We start from the raw sequence: 18,694 nt of genomic DNA, 5'->3' as shown, positions 1-18,694 counted from the left end.
GGAGGACTTTTGCAATTATATGATATCTTAATTAGCCAAGCAGATATTTGAAGTTTACACAGCTACATTCTCACCTGAAAATTTGCTAAAAGTCATAAGAGTAGAAAGAGTAATAAGAGTAATATTAAAACTTAATAGTGGCAGTTTTATTAAAACTTAAAACTGGAATTGGCTGGGCCATGCTCTGAATTCTGGGATATGGTGGGCCACAAAGGATACACCTGACCCATCCTTCAAATTTGGGGAAAAGGAGGACGCATTTGTTGGCTGCATTCGGAGGAGTCTACAAATTTGGACAGCCTTCATTGTGTCGCTGTGACGTAATCGGTCTACAAATGCGGCCTCAGGAGGATGCAGCCCATGAATTTGGACACCCCCAAAGTTTGGAGGTCAGCAGTGACTGACTCTGCAGAAAGTTGGCGACCTCTGTGTTCTGTCGTCTCCGATCGCTTCCACTTTGTGATAATACCACTAACAGCTGACTGTGGAATATTTAGTAGCGAGAAAATGTTATTACTGGACCCCTGAGAGCGACCCATTATTTCACAAATGTTTGTAACAGCAGCCTGCATGCCTATGTGCCTAGGAGACTACAATAATTTTGGCAATATATAAAAAAATAAACATAAAAACATATAGTGAGAATGTAATTCCAACAGTGTTTGAATGCAGCACACCTGCTTTTTGTAAGAGAGTGGTAATGGCCTTATAGAAGAAACCGTTCATGGTCTATTAGTCCTAGTTCTCAGTGTCTGAGCCAGTGACATGAGGACAGATGTTACAGGTCCCTGGTGGCCAGAGTGGCCGCAGTCTCAGGCAATGTTTTGGCCTCTGGCGAGGTAACAATATCTAGGAGAGAGAAGGATGACAGCCAATAATTTTGTGGCCTGTGCTAATGACCATTTGTAGCCTTTTTACACTCTTCGACAGCTGCTGGGCAACCAGCTTACCACACTGTGAGTCAGTATGTTAAAATACTCCCTCGTGGAGCGGTAAGAGGCCACCGGCAGCTGAGTTGTACTTGAATAGCATTTAAGTGCCCCAGATAAAGCCTAATAGTTTTGTATAGTCACACACACAGTTGAAGCTACAGTGCTTCAATAAACCAACTATTTCTTTAAATGTAAACCTTTGAGTTTGCAAAGTGACTCCAGTCATCAGTGAAATGTAGCGATAACTACATTAATACACTTTGGTAGAGTACCTCAAACTCGTTCGCACAGTAAGTAGAATACATTTGTAAAAGTCGGTGAACCTTTCACAGTAAAGGTTTTCAGATAAAACTGAGTTGCTCCGTTGTCATGGTTATTTTATTACATTTTGAAACCCTTGATTCACCAAGTGAGAAGACAAAAACAGGAAATTGCATTTATAGCTTAAAAGCTGAGGCGTTGACTAGTGCACTACGCCGCAGTGATGTGGCTGATCAACAGCTGTTGATCAGCCACATCACTGGTGACCAGAAGCAGAAGGGTCAAGAGGTCAGTGTGAACTGAAAGCAGAGATGATGGTGAAGATGAAACTGAATGCGAAAATGTAAAAACTTCATGCTTGACTCGCTGGACTAAATGACTACAGACCCGTGGCTCTGACATCTGTGGTCATGAAGTCATTTGAGCGCCTAGTTCTCTCCCATCTCAAGACCCTCACGGCCCCCCTCCTGGACCCCCTGCAGTTTGCATATAGAGCCAACAGGTCTGTAGACGACGCCATCAACATGGCCCTACACTTCATCCTGCAGCATCTGGACTCCCCAGGAACCTACGCCAGGATCCTGTTTGTGGACTTCAGCTCTGCCTTCAACACCATCCTTCCAGACCATCTCCGAGGCAAGCTTTCCCAGATGAATGTGCCTGATCCCATCTGCCGGTGGATCACTGACTTCCTGACGGACAGGAAGCAGCACGTGAGGCTGGGAAAGAATGTCTCGGACTCCCGGACCATCAGCACCGGCTCCTCTCAGGGCTGTGTTCTTTCTCCTCTGCTCTTCTCCCTGTACACCAACTGCTGCACCTCCACCCACCAGTCTGTCAAGCTAATCAAGTTCGCAGATGACACCACCGTCATTGGGCTCATCTCGGACGGGGACGAGTCTGCCTACAGGAGGGAGGTTGAACGTCTGGTGTCTTGGTGCAGCCACAACAACCTGGTGCTGAATGCCCAGAAGACAGTGGAGATTATTGTGGACTTCAGGAAGCACACAGCCCCACTCCCCCCCATCATCCTGACTGACACCCTGTTGGGTCTGTGTTTCAACAAACCCCGCTAATTCTAGAGACTTATTCATCACGAAGAAAACAAGACAGTCGATCGATCCATTACTTGCACAAGGGAGGCCTCGTCTGTGTCCAGCACGACAAAGAACCCCAATGGTGGCCTCCTCTCGCTGCCTTTTATTGACAAACTTCAAACAATAGTTTACAAAGCACCTCCCCTTGCAACCCCCCTTTGGTTACTGTATGTAAATGTATACAGTGTGTGTGTGTGTGTGTGTGTGTGTGTGTGTGTGTGTGTGTGTGTGTGTGAGACCTCCTGCTGACCAAAGGGTCATAAACCCAGGAAGCTTACATCAAAAGAAACAGATCTTTCAGATAGGATGCATCTACAATAAAACCTCCCCCAGCACAGAGTGGCTGGAGAGGTGGTCAGGATCAAAGGAATGGCTTTGATCCTACTGCTTAAACTAAGACTGTACAAATTTAAGAAACACAATGGCAACATTCAACAATTAGACTTAACACACCCCCATCACCTCTGTGGACTCATTCCGCTTCCTGGGTACCACCATCACCCAGGACCTGAAGTGGGAGCCCACCATCACCTCCGTCATTAAGAAAGCCCAGCAGAGGATGTACTTCCTGAGGCAGCTGAAGAAATTCAACCTGCCAACACGGACGATGATGCAATTCTACACTGCAATCATCGAGTCCATCCTCACCTCCTCCATCACCGTGTGGTACGCTGGAGCCACTATCAGGGACAAACAGAGACTGCAGCGTGTTGTGCGCTCTGCTGAGAAGGTGATTGGCTGCAGACTCCCATCTCTGCAGGACCTGTACACCTCCAGGACACTGCGGCGTGCAGCCCGGATCTCAGCTGACCCTTCTCACCCTGGACACAGTCTGTTTGACCTGCTCCCCTCAGGCAGGAGGCTCCGGTCCATTCGCACCAGAACCTCTCGCCACAAGAACAGTTTCTTCCCCTCTGCTGTTGGACACATGAACAATAACCACATGACTGTCCCCGCCACTAACACATGACCCTACGCTGTGTCACTGCATCATTTCATGTTTGGCACTGATCACCACCTGCACTCATGTATATATCTTTCTACGTAGCACTCATAATTCTTATTCTCATGTATATATCTCATGTATATCGCATGCACATATCTTTCTTTCTACATAGCACTTTAATTCTTATTGTCTGCACTGAAGCACCGCAGCAATTTCCTAATGTTGTAAACCTCAACATCTGGCAATAAACCCATTCTGATTCTGATTCTGTTTCTGTTCCTTTTTTTTTTTTTTTTTTAGTTTCCAGAAAACCTCTACCCCCGATTCCTGGAGCGAAGTGTAAAAAAGAGAGGGTAACCACACGTACACACACACGTGCACACGCACACACGTACACACACGTACTACCAATATATCAGTATAAGCCAGGAGCTGCAAGCCTGTAGTCACTCCTACTCCTCCTCAGCGTCGGACTCCTCCTCCTGCCCCCCCGACCCCCGAAGATGATGAGGAAGACGATGAGGAGGCTGAGGAAGAGGTGGTGGTCGTGGCTATGTATGACTTCCCCGGCATGGAGCCTCATGATCTGAGTCTGGTGAAAGGGGAAGAGTATGTCATCGTGGATAAGTGTGACGTCAACTGGTACAGGGCACGCAACAAGTATAAGTGAGTTCACGCTGTATTTCTGTGTTTTACCACCTAGTTTCTCATGTCTTTGTGTGTTGTGGTGATGTGGTAGTTTGTTTGTGTTTTTTCACAGTGAGGAAGGATACATTCCAAGTAACTATGTAACTGAGAAAAAATCCGGAAACTTGGTCCAATATGTGTGAGTGTGTTAATCATTTCCCAGTTACAGTTTGAGTTTAATGGCTGGCTGAATCCTAATGTCTGGACCTTGTTAATACAGGGTTTTTGAAATTTGGCATTTACTGAGTCTACACAAGCACACTTTCTATGGACTGAAAGCATGGCCAACCACCAAGCAGTTAAACACATGTTGGGAAAAGTAGTCTTGGGCAACGCCACATTTGAATTGAGTTTGATATGTGGTTATTTGCTTAAGTTAACTGTGTTTACTTAATTACATCTTACAGGTTATACAGGTTTCCAAAGTTAAAGTGTAGATTTCTGATCAAAGCTGTGATAGTTATATATTTAATAGTTAGACCTTTATGATAAAACCAGCATCTGTATGAGTAGAGGTCACACACTTGCATTGTGTTGTATTATTGTCCTATAGACAACTTCTTAAATCTTACAATTTGATCTACAAAATTAACCCTTTAAAGCCGAACGGAGCAGCACGCTCCGTTTTGCGTAACAGTTTTTAAATTTTTTACCTTCAGGGCCTTATAAGCCTATACTGGTGTTTTTCAAATTCATGTTAGACTTTATGCTTTTCTGTGTCGTTTCTGGGATGCTTAGAACTCATATTGCACTGCTGGAAATAGTTTATTTTGATGCACATGCTGGGTTTTTTGGGGTTTTTTTTGCAAATTTGCATCATAATATTTATTTTCGTTTTTCCTGCAGTATATACAAATTGGTGTATCTCAAAAATAAAATTATAAAGACACTCAAAATAAATTTCCTGTTGTTTGAAACAATTTTGTGCAACTTTTTTGTATTTACAGTTTTGAGGGATAAACCTCTTAAATTTCTCTAACTAGAAATATATGTATAAAAAACAGAAAAACAAAAACAATTTTCAATTGTTTTGCAGTTTTTTGCAATTTTTTGCAATTTATGTAATTACTATGCACTTAATGCATACACATTATTAAAATTTTGGCTACAATGGTTGTATTGATGTATAGCAACTTGAAATGCTCCCAAAAATGGCACTACAGCATAGGGCTGCTCGATTATGGCAAAAATGATAATCACGATTATTTTCACTGAAATTGAGATCTCGATTATTTGACGATATTTATTTAACCCTTTAAGACCTACTATAGAACCAAGTCCGCCAGAGCTTATATTATTTTTTTACATGTTGTAGTGCCATTTATGGGAGCATTTCAAGTTGCTATACAACTGTTATAGCCCATATTTTAATAATATGTATGAATTAAGTCCATAGTAACTACATTAATTGCAAAAAAGTGCAATAAACTACAAAAAAAAAATTGAAAATCGTTTTTGTTTGTTTTTTTACATATATTTCTACTTGGAGAAATTTAAGAGGTTTATCCCTCAAAACTTTAAATACAAAAAAGTTGCAAAAAATAGTTTACAACAACAGGAAACTTATTTTGAGTGTGTTCATAGTTTTATTTTGGAGATACACCAATTTTTATATACTGCAGGAAAAACAAAAAAAACAATCCTATGATGCAAATTTTCAAAGAAAACAGCAGGTGCATCAAAATAAACTATTTCCAGCAGTGCAATTCGAGTTCTAAGCATCCCAGAAACTATTCAGAAAAGTCAAACATGACCAGTATAGGCCTTTAAGGCCTACAAGTAAAAAAAACTACATTTCCGCGAAAATGACGTCACTTCCGGTTTCGGCCAGGAAATGGACATGTGATAGTTCGCGCTGACGCCTGTTTCACTGTGGGAAGTGTTACGAACAGCTGATCGGATCAGCGAAGCGTGTTTCTGGAATATTATGTTTTTGTTCCTGCAAGCACTTTTTATGCAATTTTTGCAAAGCTTTATGTGGAAGGAAACCGTGACCGAGGACAAGCTGATGGTATGAGATGTAAGTACAACTCCTCTGGTTTCATATGCAAAACAAATTATTGCGCTAGCTTACATGGTCCAGGTTCTACAGGGATTTAAAAATAGTTACACAAAACGGAGCGTGCTGCTCTGACGGCTTTAAAGGGTTAACAATGACTTTAAAAAATAATATAAAATAGTGTGCAACACCACTGAAGTTTTTTTTTTTTTTTACCTCTCTTTTCAACCAACGGCAGTCACTCTCCTCTCCAAATAACTTCTGCTTAGCTTTCCGAGCTTCCCTCGGGTCCTCTTAATCAGCGGTCTCCAACCTTTTTTGCACCACGGACCGGTTTATGCCCGACAATATTTTCACGGACCGGCCTTTAAGGTGTCGCGGATAAATGAGGGAGGGGCTAATAATCGGCTCAGTCATTTTTAATGATCGTTGAAAGCCCAGATCGTAATCGTGATTAAAATTCGATTAATTGAACAGCCCTACTACAGCATGTAAAAATGTAAAGATAAGCTCTGGCGAACTTGGTTCTATGGTAAGTTAGGTCTATGGTAGGTCCCAGGGTTAATTAAAATTAAACGAATCTTGAACATTTATTAACGAAAAATGCTAAAAACACTATAAATGAAGTGAAACTAAACCAAAATTGAAACTCTCATGGTTGACTTTCAGCTTTCCTGAGACACCATCACAATGTCATTGGTGAAATAGCAAATCTAGGTTTTGCCACTGTAAGTTGATCAAAAACTGTAGAAGAGATATTTCGATCATTTGGAGGCTGATGTTGTACTCTTGAAGTAAATGTATTTGCAGTTGAATCGTAAAGTTCACTGTGAGTCATGCTATCTTCCAGTAAACGCTTATTTCACTCTTGATGTTTGGATTCAGCCAGCTGATAGTGCTTCACAAAGCAGGCAGAGCACTAGAGTCTCATGTTGTGTTTTCTTTGTTTGTTCCAGCTGGTACAATAAAAATGTCAACAGGAATAAAGCTGAGGAGCTGCTGAGGAAGGAGGTTAGGCTCTCTTTCCTTCCTTTGGTTCTTTGTCTTTATTCCCTCCCTGTTTATACGTACTTCTATGATTTAGAGACGGTGATATTAGTGATAGCATGTTGCTGAACGAAATCTGTTCTTAAGAAAACACAAATTTAGATATTTTCAGCCCTTCCAGTTTTCTGGATTCTTTGACTAAGGTGACTGAGATAACAGAAATTACTGTTGTGTGGATTAGAAAAGTCTTGAATTTTAAACTTGTGGAATCCGTCAACCTCTTAATAGCCGCCAGGCAAACTGTTTAATGTTAAAATGGGTTCTACTTAGCTATATGGTGTCCACAAACTAGAAAATGTTAGATTTCAGTCTAGTCTCATGCATTTTGGCCTTTCAGTTTTTCTTTTCAAAGTATTTACATTTAAGAGTTCCACACAGGTTAGCATTTTATTGTAAAAGAGGTGGATGTTAATCAAATATAAGGCCTAATCATAGATGGTTTGTCAGTGACATGTTCTGGTAACTGTTTTACTGGTGAAACTACAAAGTTTAGTCTGCAAAGTTTCAGGCATGTTTGCTCTTTGCTTTCTATGATGTCAGAAAGAAGGGATATCTCTAATATGGTAATTACAGGCACACTTTCACAGCTGAGCAGCTGGTGTGTTTAATGAACGGACCCAAAAGCAGACACGGGAGAACTGAACTGAAGTTAAACAAAAAGCGAGCCTTTATTGGGGCTGATACACAATAAACAGAAAAACAAGCCGAGATTAAACTTGGGCGAAACTAAACTAAACCTAAACTGGGAAAACTAAATAACTCTGACAAATTGTGAAGAGGCTGAGGAACTATGAATCAACTATGACAGCAATGATAACTATGACAAGAGGTATATGAACACACCACCGAACAGAGGCAGCAATATAACATAGCTAACATTAACCGTGCAGTGAATCCTGCTTGTGCCGTGATATTCAGGACTGCAAACCGAGCAGCATCACTGACTTTCAGTTTGTTGTGTTTGTGGGTATATGACTGACTGAATATAAAACGTAAAGGCTTTAAAACCAAGTTAACGCTGCAAGTACAAACATCACTAATGTCACATAACTTTGCCGACATGTGGCCAACAGTAATGTTTTAATGTTCTTCTTTATTAAACATTCATACGGAGCCCCGCAGGGGACATGGGAGAAAAAAAAATTAAGACGGACTTTTGCGAGATCTCGCAAAACTAACTCGGGATCTCGCAAAACTTTTGCGAGATCTCGCAAAACTAACCCCATTTCAGCCATCTGCCGTTTTTTTCCAAAGAAAATATCCGCACCCACCACCGCGCTATGAATTGTGGGATATATGGGACCACAAAGTCTACACCGGACTCACCCCTCAAATTGGAGAACACTTCGAATTGGGACAGCCGTCATCGTGTCGCTGTGGCGTAATCGGTCTCCAAATGCGCACTACGGAGCGTGCGGTCGCTGGATTGGGACACAGCCAGAGACACCACAGGGGAAGTAAAACAAAACGCATAGAACGTGAAGACACTTGACTCTTCAAAAGGGGAAACAGAGATGTAGAAATGACAACACAGGCTTGACAGCATGAAACATGCAGACAAGAAATACATAAAACCTACTGTGAACAGCTGAACAGAAACCCACCTGCTCAGCTCTTCTATATACAAATCAGTAGAAGGTTGGCTTATAAGGGGCTGAGCTAAAATGAATTATATCAAACTAAGGTTGAATGGAGTGTTTTTTTTTTATCTTTTAACAAGCCCTATGTAGCCGAGCCATCTGGGGTTAGTTAGTTTTTGCCTGTTTGGAAGGCTCAAATGGAAAATCCTGAAAGAGGAAAAACTGCAAGGTCAAAACTTTATTTTGTGGCTGAAACAACCCTAGCCCAAAATCTAGTCTGTTGGTGCCCTAGTGTATGTTGAGAGGTTAAACAAAAATCTTATTTAGTTTTCAGCCTTTGTCTCTGTGCCATGCCCTCCAGGATAAAGAAGGAGCCTTCATTATTAGAAACTCCAGCACCCCAGGAACCTACACTGTTTCGCTCTACACCAAGTCTTCAGGGTAATTCTGCACATGTGTGGTAGTTATAAGTTTTATGTAATAAAAGCTGGTACAACTTGATTTACACTGTGGTTATGTTGTATTTGTAGGGATGGAGGTGCAGCTATTAAACATTACCACATCAAGGAGACACAAACCCTACCAAAACACTTCTACCTGGCTGAGAAACATCTCTTCAGCTCCATCCCAGACCTGATCGAATACCACAAACATAATGCAGCAGGTAACCAACACACAATTTGTGTAGACTATTAAACAGTGACTTAAGCTAAATGCATTACGGTGCTTTTCTGACCCTCTGAGGCCTAAAACATCAATGGTGACAGTGACGTGCCCCAGACCCACCCCCTAACGCTAACCCTGTGTTACAGAGATGGGACGAAGTACTGTTCTGGTAAAAATATAAATGATATTTTATGCATATCAGCTGATTATTTATTTTGATCCCTGCTTTTCAAAACTCAGGAGACTTACTTTGGTCGCCCTGTCCGCATTGGGTGGAAAATCCCCGCCAGCGTACTCGATCAGCTGCGGCTGGCCTCATCCCATGCAATGTCTAAGGCACGTAAATCATCAATGAAAGTCCTCCACCTTTTTGTATGGGCGTGGCCTGGTTTGCGTCTTCCATGGGGAGGGTTCCACGTGATGGCAATCTTGGGCAGTCTTTGCGGGAATTGACATAGAATGTGACCTCCAAAGTGCACTGTCCGCTAAGTCACAATGCCATGGAGGGGACGTGTTGCAGTCCGATGGTTGCTCTCCGACACACAACATCATTCATGGTCAGCATCTCTGTTGCTTGCAAGGATGCTGCCCAGGTAGGTGAATTGATTCACCTCCTCCAGCGGTTGCAGTGCTACATAAAGGGGTCCTGTGTTGTCATGTAACCAATCCTCATGGCCTTGGTCTTGTTCCCACTGATCCACAAGCCCACTTTGGCTCTTGCTCCAAGTTTGATGTCATGGTTTTCATGTTCTTCTGGATGTCAGCCATCAGCGATGTCATCCATGAAGCCGAGGTCCTTCAGACGTGTTGGTGGATGCCAAGGTATCCCAAAGCCATCCATGGCCATGGCAGTCCGCAAAACAAAGTTGATGTTGAGAAGGAAGAGTAGGGGAGAGAGAATGCACTGGTTCAGGGTCTCTTTGAAGTGTTCCAGAGGGCGTCTTCTTCCTGTTTGGTCAGCAGCAGGTTGACATTTTTTTCTTTGACAGGTACTCGCTGCCCACTCTTTGCACCAGTGAGTTCATGGACAATGTGATTGAGGGTCTTCGTGTCAAACTCAGGAGAACAAAACCTCAGCAGGGAAAACATTGTTGGGGTTTTCTCTGTTGTAATCGCTGTAAATCAGCTGATTATACTTTGCACTTTTTCAGTGCAACATCTGCTGATGGCTTAGATGAGCCTTGTCCAAATGGCTATTTTCATGTAGTCAATGCTTTTCAAGCTAATTTAGTGAACTTACAATGTTTTTCCTGAATACTATCGTTATGTTTACTGCAGGAAGAAACTCTAAAACTTTGTAAAGAGTGACAGCGACGAGAGTGAGAGAAAGAGAGAAAGAGTTTTGAGACGTGAGAGATATGTGACTTTTAGCGTGTTTGGAGTCTAAAGTTAGTTTGTTGTGTTGTGTAGTGTAATCGATAGTTTTGTTTTGTGTGTCAGAACAATAGTGCAACTGCTGAATATCACAGTTGCTGCCAAAACAGCCACCAAAGACAGATTGCAGTGTAAATGCTGTCTCCAGGTGGAAAACAGGAGGAGTGATACACCTCCTGCTGTCAGGCCTACAGGTATCAGACTTGTGATGTTTTTTTTTTTTTTTTTTTTTTTTTTTTTTTTTTTGGCCTGTCCCGTTTGGCTCTTTTGCCATCAGAATTGTTGTCTAAAGGCAAAGAAAGATGCCCAACGGATTTACTTTACCAAACTGACCATCCCAGCCTTGCCGTAATGGTCCATTTGATTCACCTTTTATTGTTTATTTTATTTTCACTTACTGAATACGGGACAGACTTGACTGGGGGAAAGAAGGGGAGAAAGAAAGAGGGAAAGAGAAACAGCTGAGAAGAGGGACGGGGGAGAAGGGCAAAAGACAAAAACCAACAGAACGGGCAGAGGAAAAAAAATGCATATATCAATCACCTGGATCACCTGCTGAGAAAGACTTGTGATGTTCTTCTTTATCTTACAGTGGATAGAAATGATGTTTTGGACTTGCACAAATAATTTGAGTGCCATCTTATTTGATGCAGAACACATGATTGTTTTGTAAATACTGAAGTGTTAAACCAAAGCTTTTTTTAATTTAAAAAAAGCTTTGGTTGCATTTTTAGGTAAATAGCTGCATATAACCTTTGTTGTTTGCAAAACCTTCGTTTTTAAAATTTACAGTTTATATTTGCATTTCAAGTTATAAAAATCATTCAGTAAACATGTTTGTGTTTTTTACAGTGTAAAATATCACTTTTTTCTACTCAGATTTTAAGCCTTTAGTCTGATTTCAGATCAATTGTGTTAATACAATATGTCAAAATGAAAAAATAATTATAAATTCAGACATGTGAGGTTGTGCTGAAAAGAATGATACTAAAGAAGGAAAGGTAAATATTTTTTAAAGGTAAAATGTAGAAGTAAAACGTAGTCGAAAACGGCCAATTGTACCCTGGACCTGGTTAAACTTTTTTTTTTTAAGTATCACAATAGTTACTTTTCTTAGTAATCAGTTACTTTTATAAAATTGGGACTCAGTTACATTTTGAAGAAGTAACTACTAACTATAACTTTTTTTTCTCCTTTTTTTTTTTTTTTGCCTGTCTCGTTTGGCTCTTTTGCCATCAGAATTATTGTCTAAAGGCAAAGAAAGATGCCCAACAGATTTACTTTACCAAACTGACCATCCCAGCCTTGCCATAATGGTCCATTTGATTCACCTTTTATTGTTTATTTTATTTTCACTTGCTGAATACGGGACAGACTTGACTGGGGGAAAGAAGGGGAGAAAGAAAGAGGGAAAGAGAAACAGCTGAGAAGAGGGACGGGGGAGAAGGGCAAAAGACAAAAACCAACAGAACGGGCAGAAAAAAAAAAGAAAAAAATGCATATATCGATCACCTGGATCACCTGCTGAGAAAGAAAAAAGAAAACAAGCAGAAGAGAACAAGAGTAATAGAATAAACAGCATCACAATGATATATGGGAATATGACAGTAAATACTAAATATTAAACATTATTGTGCAGCACATAAGATCAACAGAACACAGTGTGCTTTGAGGTAGGAGCCAAAAAGGGTGTAGTTTGTGGGTGTGATCACCCGTGTGTACACCTGTGAGCATGGACGCGCTTGTTTTTTTAAAAGGTTCCTTCATGTAATGATCTGCTAGAGGGTGTGGGGGGGCCACAGCCCCGTCCTCCAGGGCATGAAGCAGGTATGGAGGAGATCAAAACTCCAGACATCCAGAGGCCCCCAGAACACAAGAGATCATGGAAGACCAACAGAGGGGCAGCCGCGCCACTGTCCCAGAAAGAGCTGAGGAGAGTCCCAGATGAGGGCTCACTCAGCAGCCGCGGAGCAGAAGCCAGGGGGAGTTGCAGTGACGCGCCCGTGAGCTCCGCCGGCAGCCAGCCGTGCCTGAGTGACCAAGCCCCAGGCCGAGAGGCCGGGGGCACCCCACCTCCGAAGTGGCCCGAGCGAGCCCCAGGCTCCAGGCCCCGATAAGCGGCCGCCAAGGAGTGAGCCGGTGTGTACCTGGACGCCCATCCCCGGACACAAAGAACCACCAACGCACCGATGTCTGAGGGAGTCCGCCACTGGCAGGGAAGTGGTGGTAGGGAGAGATAGGTCTCCAAACCTTGGAGGGCCTGAGGTGTCCCCAGAGAGGTGGCGTCTGATACCCAACCTGACATATAGACACAGACATACAGGCACACACAGATACAAACATCCATTCCCACCCTCATGCTCTCATATGCACTTACTCCACACTCAACCAACGTGGAGACAGACATAAAGAGACGCTGTACACACGATCACACTCCCCAAGTGTACTCTACGAACCGGGTCTAGGTACCCTTGCCCCTGGAGGGGGGAACTGCACCCAGACCCAGGTGGTGTTACCCTTTTCCCTGCGGTGGGGGGAGGCAGACCGCCCCGACTCCGCAGCAGCAGGGAGGCCCCACACTCCAGACCGCAGTCGGACGGCCAACTCCTCCTCCTAGTCCTAGCCCCCCTGCTCCAGCAGGTCGCAGAGAACGGGGGTGAGAGAAGACTCCAAACCTCCCTCCACCCACTCATTGTAGTGTTGATGCATGTGTGTTCTAAGGTGCATTTAAAACCCAGGAGGGCATGGAGCTACCTGCCAGAGAGCAGCAGGTAAGCGCATGGTCCCTCCTGCTAGCCCTCAATGTCTACGTGTATTTAAAATTGAGAGGTGGGCAACGACGCCAGGGGTGAGGTCTACACCCTGATGGTCTTTTGGAATCCATGTATTGTGCCCACCCCCGAGATCCTATATGTATGTGTAATGAGAGTGTGACTAATGTGAATGTCTAAGTTGTGAGATAAAATTGAGGCAGAGGCAGCCAGAAGGGGACAGAGGGGGGGGTGGTAGCCTCCTCTGCACCCTGGTGACATACCCCTACTCCAAGGCCCTGCATGTGTGGGTGGTTGTGGTGGAGCGGGAAGAGGTTTCCTAACTATAACTAATTACTTTTTCAAAGTAATTTGCCCAACACTTTGCAATAAATACTATAATATGATATGATGTATAAAGGTATTAATGTAGAAAGAAATTGTTTTCTGACAACATTAGATTTGGCTGGAATTGAGAATTATTCTTGCAACTTATTGAAAGTTGTGTCCATCCATCCATTCATCATCTTCCACTTATCCAGTCAAGGGTACTGTATCCCAACTGCAAATCTGTAACAGGGGTTAAATTGTGTACAGTTTAAAAAGAAGTTCTTTAGGTTCTTTGTACTTACCATTTTCAGTTTTAAAGAAAATTAATATTACACAGTACTTAGACTTAATTTGAGCAGTTTTATCTCACTACTGAAAGTAGTATGTATAGTAGTAGGATATTGCAGGGTCTTCACCTTACAACATAAAGTGCCTTGAGGCAACTGCTGTTGTCGCCCCAAGGCAGGTCTGCCATCGCGCTTGCTTTTTCTAGTCACAGGTCAAAAGAAGTTCAGTTCATAGAGTGATGCAATCGTGCATCTGAGAAACGGTAGAAAGTTCGAGCTCGTTTGCACAGTTTTCTGAAAAGAACAATTTGTGAACTTATGAATTTGTGCTTATTTGTGTCGACTGCTGCCATCATGATAACTGTTCAACTCTGACAGCTGAGAATAAAGGCAAAGCTTTGAAGTATCATTTAAGCCTCACCTATACCGACCTAGATAATGACTCAAAAATGTTGAATGTGGATAAATGTGACGGAAAGCTTCCTTTTCTGGGCTCCCCTCTTAGCCTATCATGAAGGGCTCTCTGGTAAAGTTTACATTTATATCTCTCTACATGTCTCTCTTAGGTCTTGTAGCCAGGTTGAGATATCCTGTTGGAAAACAAGACAAATCAGCTCCATCCACTGCTGGCTTCAGCTATGGTGAGTCTTTACGATGAACTGTGTATCTTTAAACAAATAATGCTCTTTCTTTTTTACCCTTTTTGCTCTTTATTGAACTAACATTAAAAATTAACCATTGCTTGATTGATGCTAGCTTGAGTACAGACTAGAGTTTACTCAAGAACGACAAATATCACGAACAATGTCTTGGTAGGAGTTATCGTGTGCTCTTGTAATGTTTGACATTTTTTCCTTTCAGAAAAGTGGGAGATTGACCCCAATGAACTAACCTTCATGAAGGAGCTGGGCTGCGGTCAGTTTGGAGTAGTGAGGCTCGGCAAGTGGAGAGCTCAACACAAAGTGGCCATCAAGGCGTTAAAGGAGGGAGCCATGTATGAGGAAGACTTCATTGAGGAGGCCAAGGTTATGATGTAAGTAAGGAAAAGGCCAAAGTCATACTGGATGAGGAAATGGTGTGAGAAAGAGGGATTTTTGCAGGTCTATTCAAAAACAGCACAGATGAAGTCGTCCTTCACCTGTTCTACCACCTGGTGGAGTTTAAAAAGTCCTACAGCAATATTTCACCTACACCTTATCTATGTGCCTCCATAGTTTATAGTGGTTTACAAATTCACCTCATAAGTGAAAGATTCCAGCTTTGTCCTGGGAGACGACACATCCTTTCACTGTGTGAAAATCTGCCACATCAAACATGTGGAGCTACCTAGTGTGGTGACCGCTTGCGAAAAAGGGAGCAGCCAAAAGGAGCTTTCCTTATCTATTCTCCGTCAAGTAGAAGGTTGTCTCAGAACAAGTAGAGAAATGATGAAGCAATCAAATATGACAAAGGAGGAACTGAAATCTGTAACCGACTCTTCACATTTGAGCCTCTTTGACCAATAAATATTTGAAACTGCTGCTTGGAAAATGTCATTTCCATTTAACAAAACCAACTCCCCTCTCCAGGAAACTGTCCCACCCCAAACTGGTACAGTTGTATGGGGTGTGCAGCCAGCAGCGGCCAATCTACATTGTCACGGAGTTCATGGAGCAGGGCTGCCTGTTGAACTACCTCAGGCAGCGGCGGGGCAGCTTTAACCAGGGGTGCTTGCTGAGTATCTGTTTGGATGTCTGCGAGGGCATGGCACACCTGGAAGCCAACGGCTTCATCCACAGAGACTTGGTAACTTCAAGCTTGGCTTATCGTTGGGAAACTGTTAAATCCATCACTAAGTAAATTGAGCTGCTAAGTACTTTTAGTCATATGTTTTGATTCCATCCTCTTCTGTTGTTCTTCGTTTTCTAAAGGCAGCCAGAAACTGTCTGGTAAACGACTCTCTAGTGGTGAAAGTGTCTGACTTTGGCATGACCAGGTACAAGTTTCCCTCCAGTTATAAATGACTCGCATCAAGTCAGCAGATAGAAAATAAAAGCGTCTGATATCACTAAATGGTTTAAATGCAGATACGTGTTAGATGATCAGTACACCAGCTCATCGGGCGCCAAGTTTCCTGTGAAGTGGTCACCTCCTGAAGTCTTTAACTTTTGCAAATATAGCAGCAAGTCGGACGTCTGGTCATACGGTGAGCTGGAACATTTTTCCACTTAGTTTAACAGACAGAAATTTTCTCAGCGCTCATAAAAAAAAATCGCCTCTCTGTGTTTGGGTCTCCAGGTGTGTTGATGTGGGAGGTCTTCACAGAGGGTCGGATGCCATTTGAGCAAAGCCCCAACCATGAGGTGGTGACATTAGTTACACAGGGTCATCGCCTGTACAGGCCCAAAATGGCCAAGCCTGCCATCTATGACACCATGCAGATGTGTTGGTATGAGGTGAGTAAAAAATGGGAAGTAAATTCTTCATATGAGGCTCGTTTCTTATAATTTTTTATTTTTTAAATGTATTTTTTAGCTGTTATTTTTATATTGATAGGATTTTATATTATTTTACTTACTCAATCTGAAAAATGTTACAAAAGTATTCAAATTAATATGGTCTAGTACACCGTATGCCCCCCTTTAGACTCACCGCTGTTCACTTCCATGTAAAATAGGATGGCTGTCATCAGCCTTCAGCAAGCTGTATAATTTAAACATGATATCAGACCATGTTAAAGGTTCTTCTGCATATTTTTATACAACATCTGAAAGCTTACTGCAGATTTTTCTCTTCGTAAAACAAACGGCGGTGGATGGAGTAACGGCTCCGCCTTTTTGCACTTCCGGTGTGTAAACAGACTCCGGCTCCACGTTAAACTGTGGCAGTGTCATCATCGCTGCTGTTGTGTTATGAGTGTTAATGTTTAAAGCTGGAGGCTGTGTGGGCTTAATGTTGGCAAACTTTTTATTCACACATTGCTCTGAAATACGTTCGTATTGCAGGTCTGTTTTTAGTCACGAATGTGGGTGAAACACTCACGTTTCCATGGTGACAATGGCGTGCTACCAAGCCTTGCCCTAAACGAAGCATCAAAACAAAGATTTAGTGCTTAGAATTTTTTATAATCATCTTACTCTGTGAATAGTTGCAGTTCTAGATTACAATAACACTTTACCTTGGAACACATTGCATGAAACACAAAAATCATAATGCGATAATTTGTTTTGTTTTGCTTTTTAACCTCTATTGACCTCTTTAGCTCAGCTGATTCTAACAGTGGTTTACTAATGGAGAAGTGAGAGCGCCTCGTTGCCCTGGGATTATGTGTCAATCATTGTTATTAAAATACACAACAACGCAAACATGAATGACTAGAACAAGAAAAACTCCCAAATGCTTTTTAATTGAGTTTTTTGGTACATGCACAAAAGCTGAACATTGACTCATTTAAAAATGCTTTTTCATATGGATAATTGGAAATGTCTCGTGATACGAGAACCCATCCTCTTACATGATATAAACATGTAAAAGTCCTGTATTCAAATATCTTTTGTCTTTTCTCTCTCTCTGCAGAGGACAGAGGACCGTCCCTCATTCGCCAATCTTTGCGTAATGATCTCCGAAGCTCTGGAGGACGACGAGGCAACTCCAAACTGACCAATCAGCTGCTCACACCCTCCATGGCTGCCATTCAGGAGCCACATCTAAAATGCCATGCAATGGTGCTTTATTGTGATTGGAATGGACCGATGAACTAAATGGGGAGGAAGGACCAATCGCACCAGTTCTAAACTCATTCTCCGCTCACTAAATCACATCAGCTCACAGCCATGAACACCTGCACCAGCAGTGCTAAAGACAAAAGTTCACATCACATGTTGGTGGTATTTCAAGATGACTCACAGGGATGAACTGACAGCAACAATGAAGACACATAACAACAGGCTCTGCATGTACGATGCATTATTTGCTGACATGTTTCCTCCCACTCAGACACGAACAGGAAGCCGTTTGGTCAGAGACCTGTCAGCAAGAAAAAGCCACTGAAAGTATTTTTTTTTTCAAGCTCAAGTTTCCATTAACTTTATACTCATTTGTGTTGCTCTGAAATCCATCAGGTCTACAGCAACCCATCTGGTGTCAATGTTGGGTTTATTCTGACCCATGCTAAATAAACAAACTTTTCAAATAGTGAATCTCATTATATTTGTTCTGGTAAAAGCTTTTCTATTGTTTCCTAAATAAAATAGTGGATTCTAATGAAACCCTGACCCTAACAGTAGAGGGGTCACCATTAAACTAACCTTTTAAAGTCAAAATATGGAACGTTTGCTTTATAAAAACTGCTCTCCCAAGTCTTTGAAATTCAAATCACAGGATTGTGTTTCGTGTTGGGGCTCAGGTTGAGGTGATGATGACTGATGACCTAGACCTCACAGAGTTAAGGGAGTTACCCGTGTGTGCTCTTTATGTTGTGTACTTCCCCATCACCTCCCACACATAATATGTATAATGCAATGCATAATATTAGAGTACTGTAGAAAATAAATAAATAAATAAATAATTGTGTTACTTTTACAACTAAAAAATATAATAAAAGTTATACCATGTCAACATGCTGCAAGGCCAGTTTTCATTCTGTGATAACAAACATTGTATTTAGACATTTAGACTTTGACACAAGTTTGACATCAACGTCTTCAGAATAACATTGATGACAAATTGCTGACAGTGCATACTCTTCTCATAATAAAAC

The 18,694-nt window shown here is 42.1% G+C and overlaps 1 protein-coding gene across 2 annotated transcripts in view; it reads left to right on the top strand.

Annotated features, from left to right (window-relative positions):
* Nucleotides 1-18,139, top strand: part of tec (tec protein tyrosine kinase) — a 31,670-nt gene extending 13,531 nt beyond the window's left edge. For both annotated transcript variants that reach the window (XM_085449854.1, XM_085449863.1), the window contains 13 exons: nucleotides 3,537-3,589; nucleotides 3,703-3,902; nucleotides 3,997-4,062; nucleotides 6,879-6,933; nucleotides 8,911-8,990; nucleotides 9,080-9,213; nucleotides 14,523-14,597; nucleotides 14,818-14,989; nucleotides 15,525-15,741; nucleotides 15,867-15,931; nucleotides 16,023-16,141; nucleotides 16,234-16,391; nucleotides 17,512-18,139. In XM_085449854.1, coding sequence (XP_085305980.1) covers nucleotides 3,537-3,589; nucleotides 3,703-3,902; nucleotides 3,997-4,062; nucleotides 6,879-6,933; nucleotides 8,911-8,990; nucleotides 9,080-9,213; nucleotides 14,523-14,597; nucleotides 14,818-14,989; nucleotides 15,525-15,741; nucleotides 15,867-15,931; nucleotides 16,023-16,141; nucleotides 16,234-16,391; nucleotides 17,512-17,595 — 1,478 coding nt within the window. In that variant the 3' untranslated portion in view covers nucleotides 17,596-18,139. The remainder of the gene's footprint in view (nucleotides 1-3,536; nucleotides 3,590-3,702; nucleotides 3,903-3,996; nucleotides 4,063-6,878; nucleotides 6,934-8,910; nucleotides 8,991-9,079; nucleotides 9,214-14,522; nucleotides 14,598-14,817; nucleotides 14,990-15,524; nucleotides 15,742-15,866; nucleotides 15,932-16,022; nucleotides 16,142-16,233; nucleotides 16,392-17,511) is intronic.
* Nucleotides 18,140-18,694: the final 555 nt, after the last annotated feature.

The sequence above is a fragment of the Copadichromis virginalis genome, linkage group LG3 (genome assembly GCF_057382275.1).
Source record: "Copadichromis virginalis isolate Kocher_CV1m ecotype Utaka linkage group LG3, C_Virginalis_male_GT1.1, whole genome shotgun sequence".
Taxonomy (NCBI): domain Eukaryota; kingdom Metazoa; phylum Chordata; class Actinopteri; order Cichliformes; family Cichlidae; genus Copadichromis; species Copadichromis virginalis.
The sequence above is the reverse complement of the archived record's forward strand: the minus strand, read 5'-3'. Positions and strand labels throughout refer to the sequence as shown.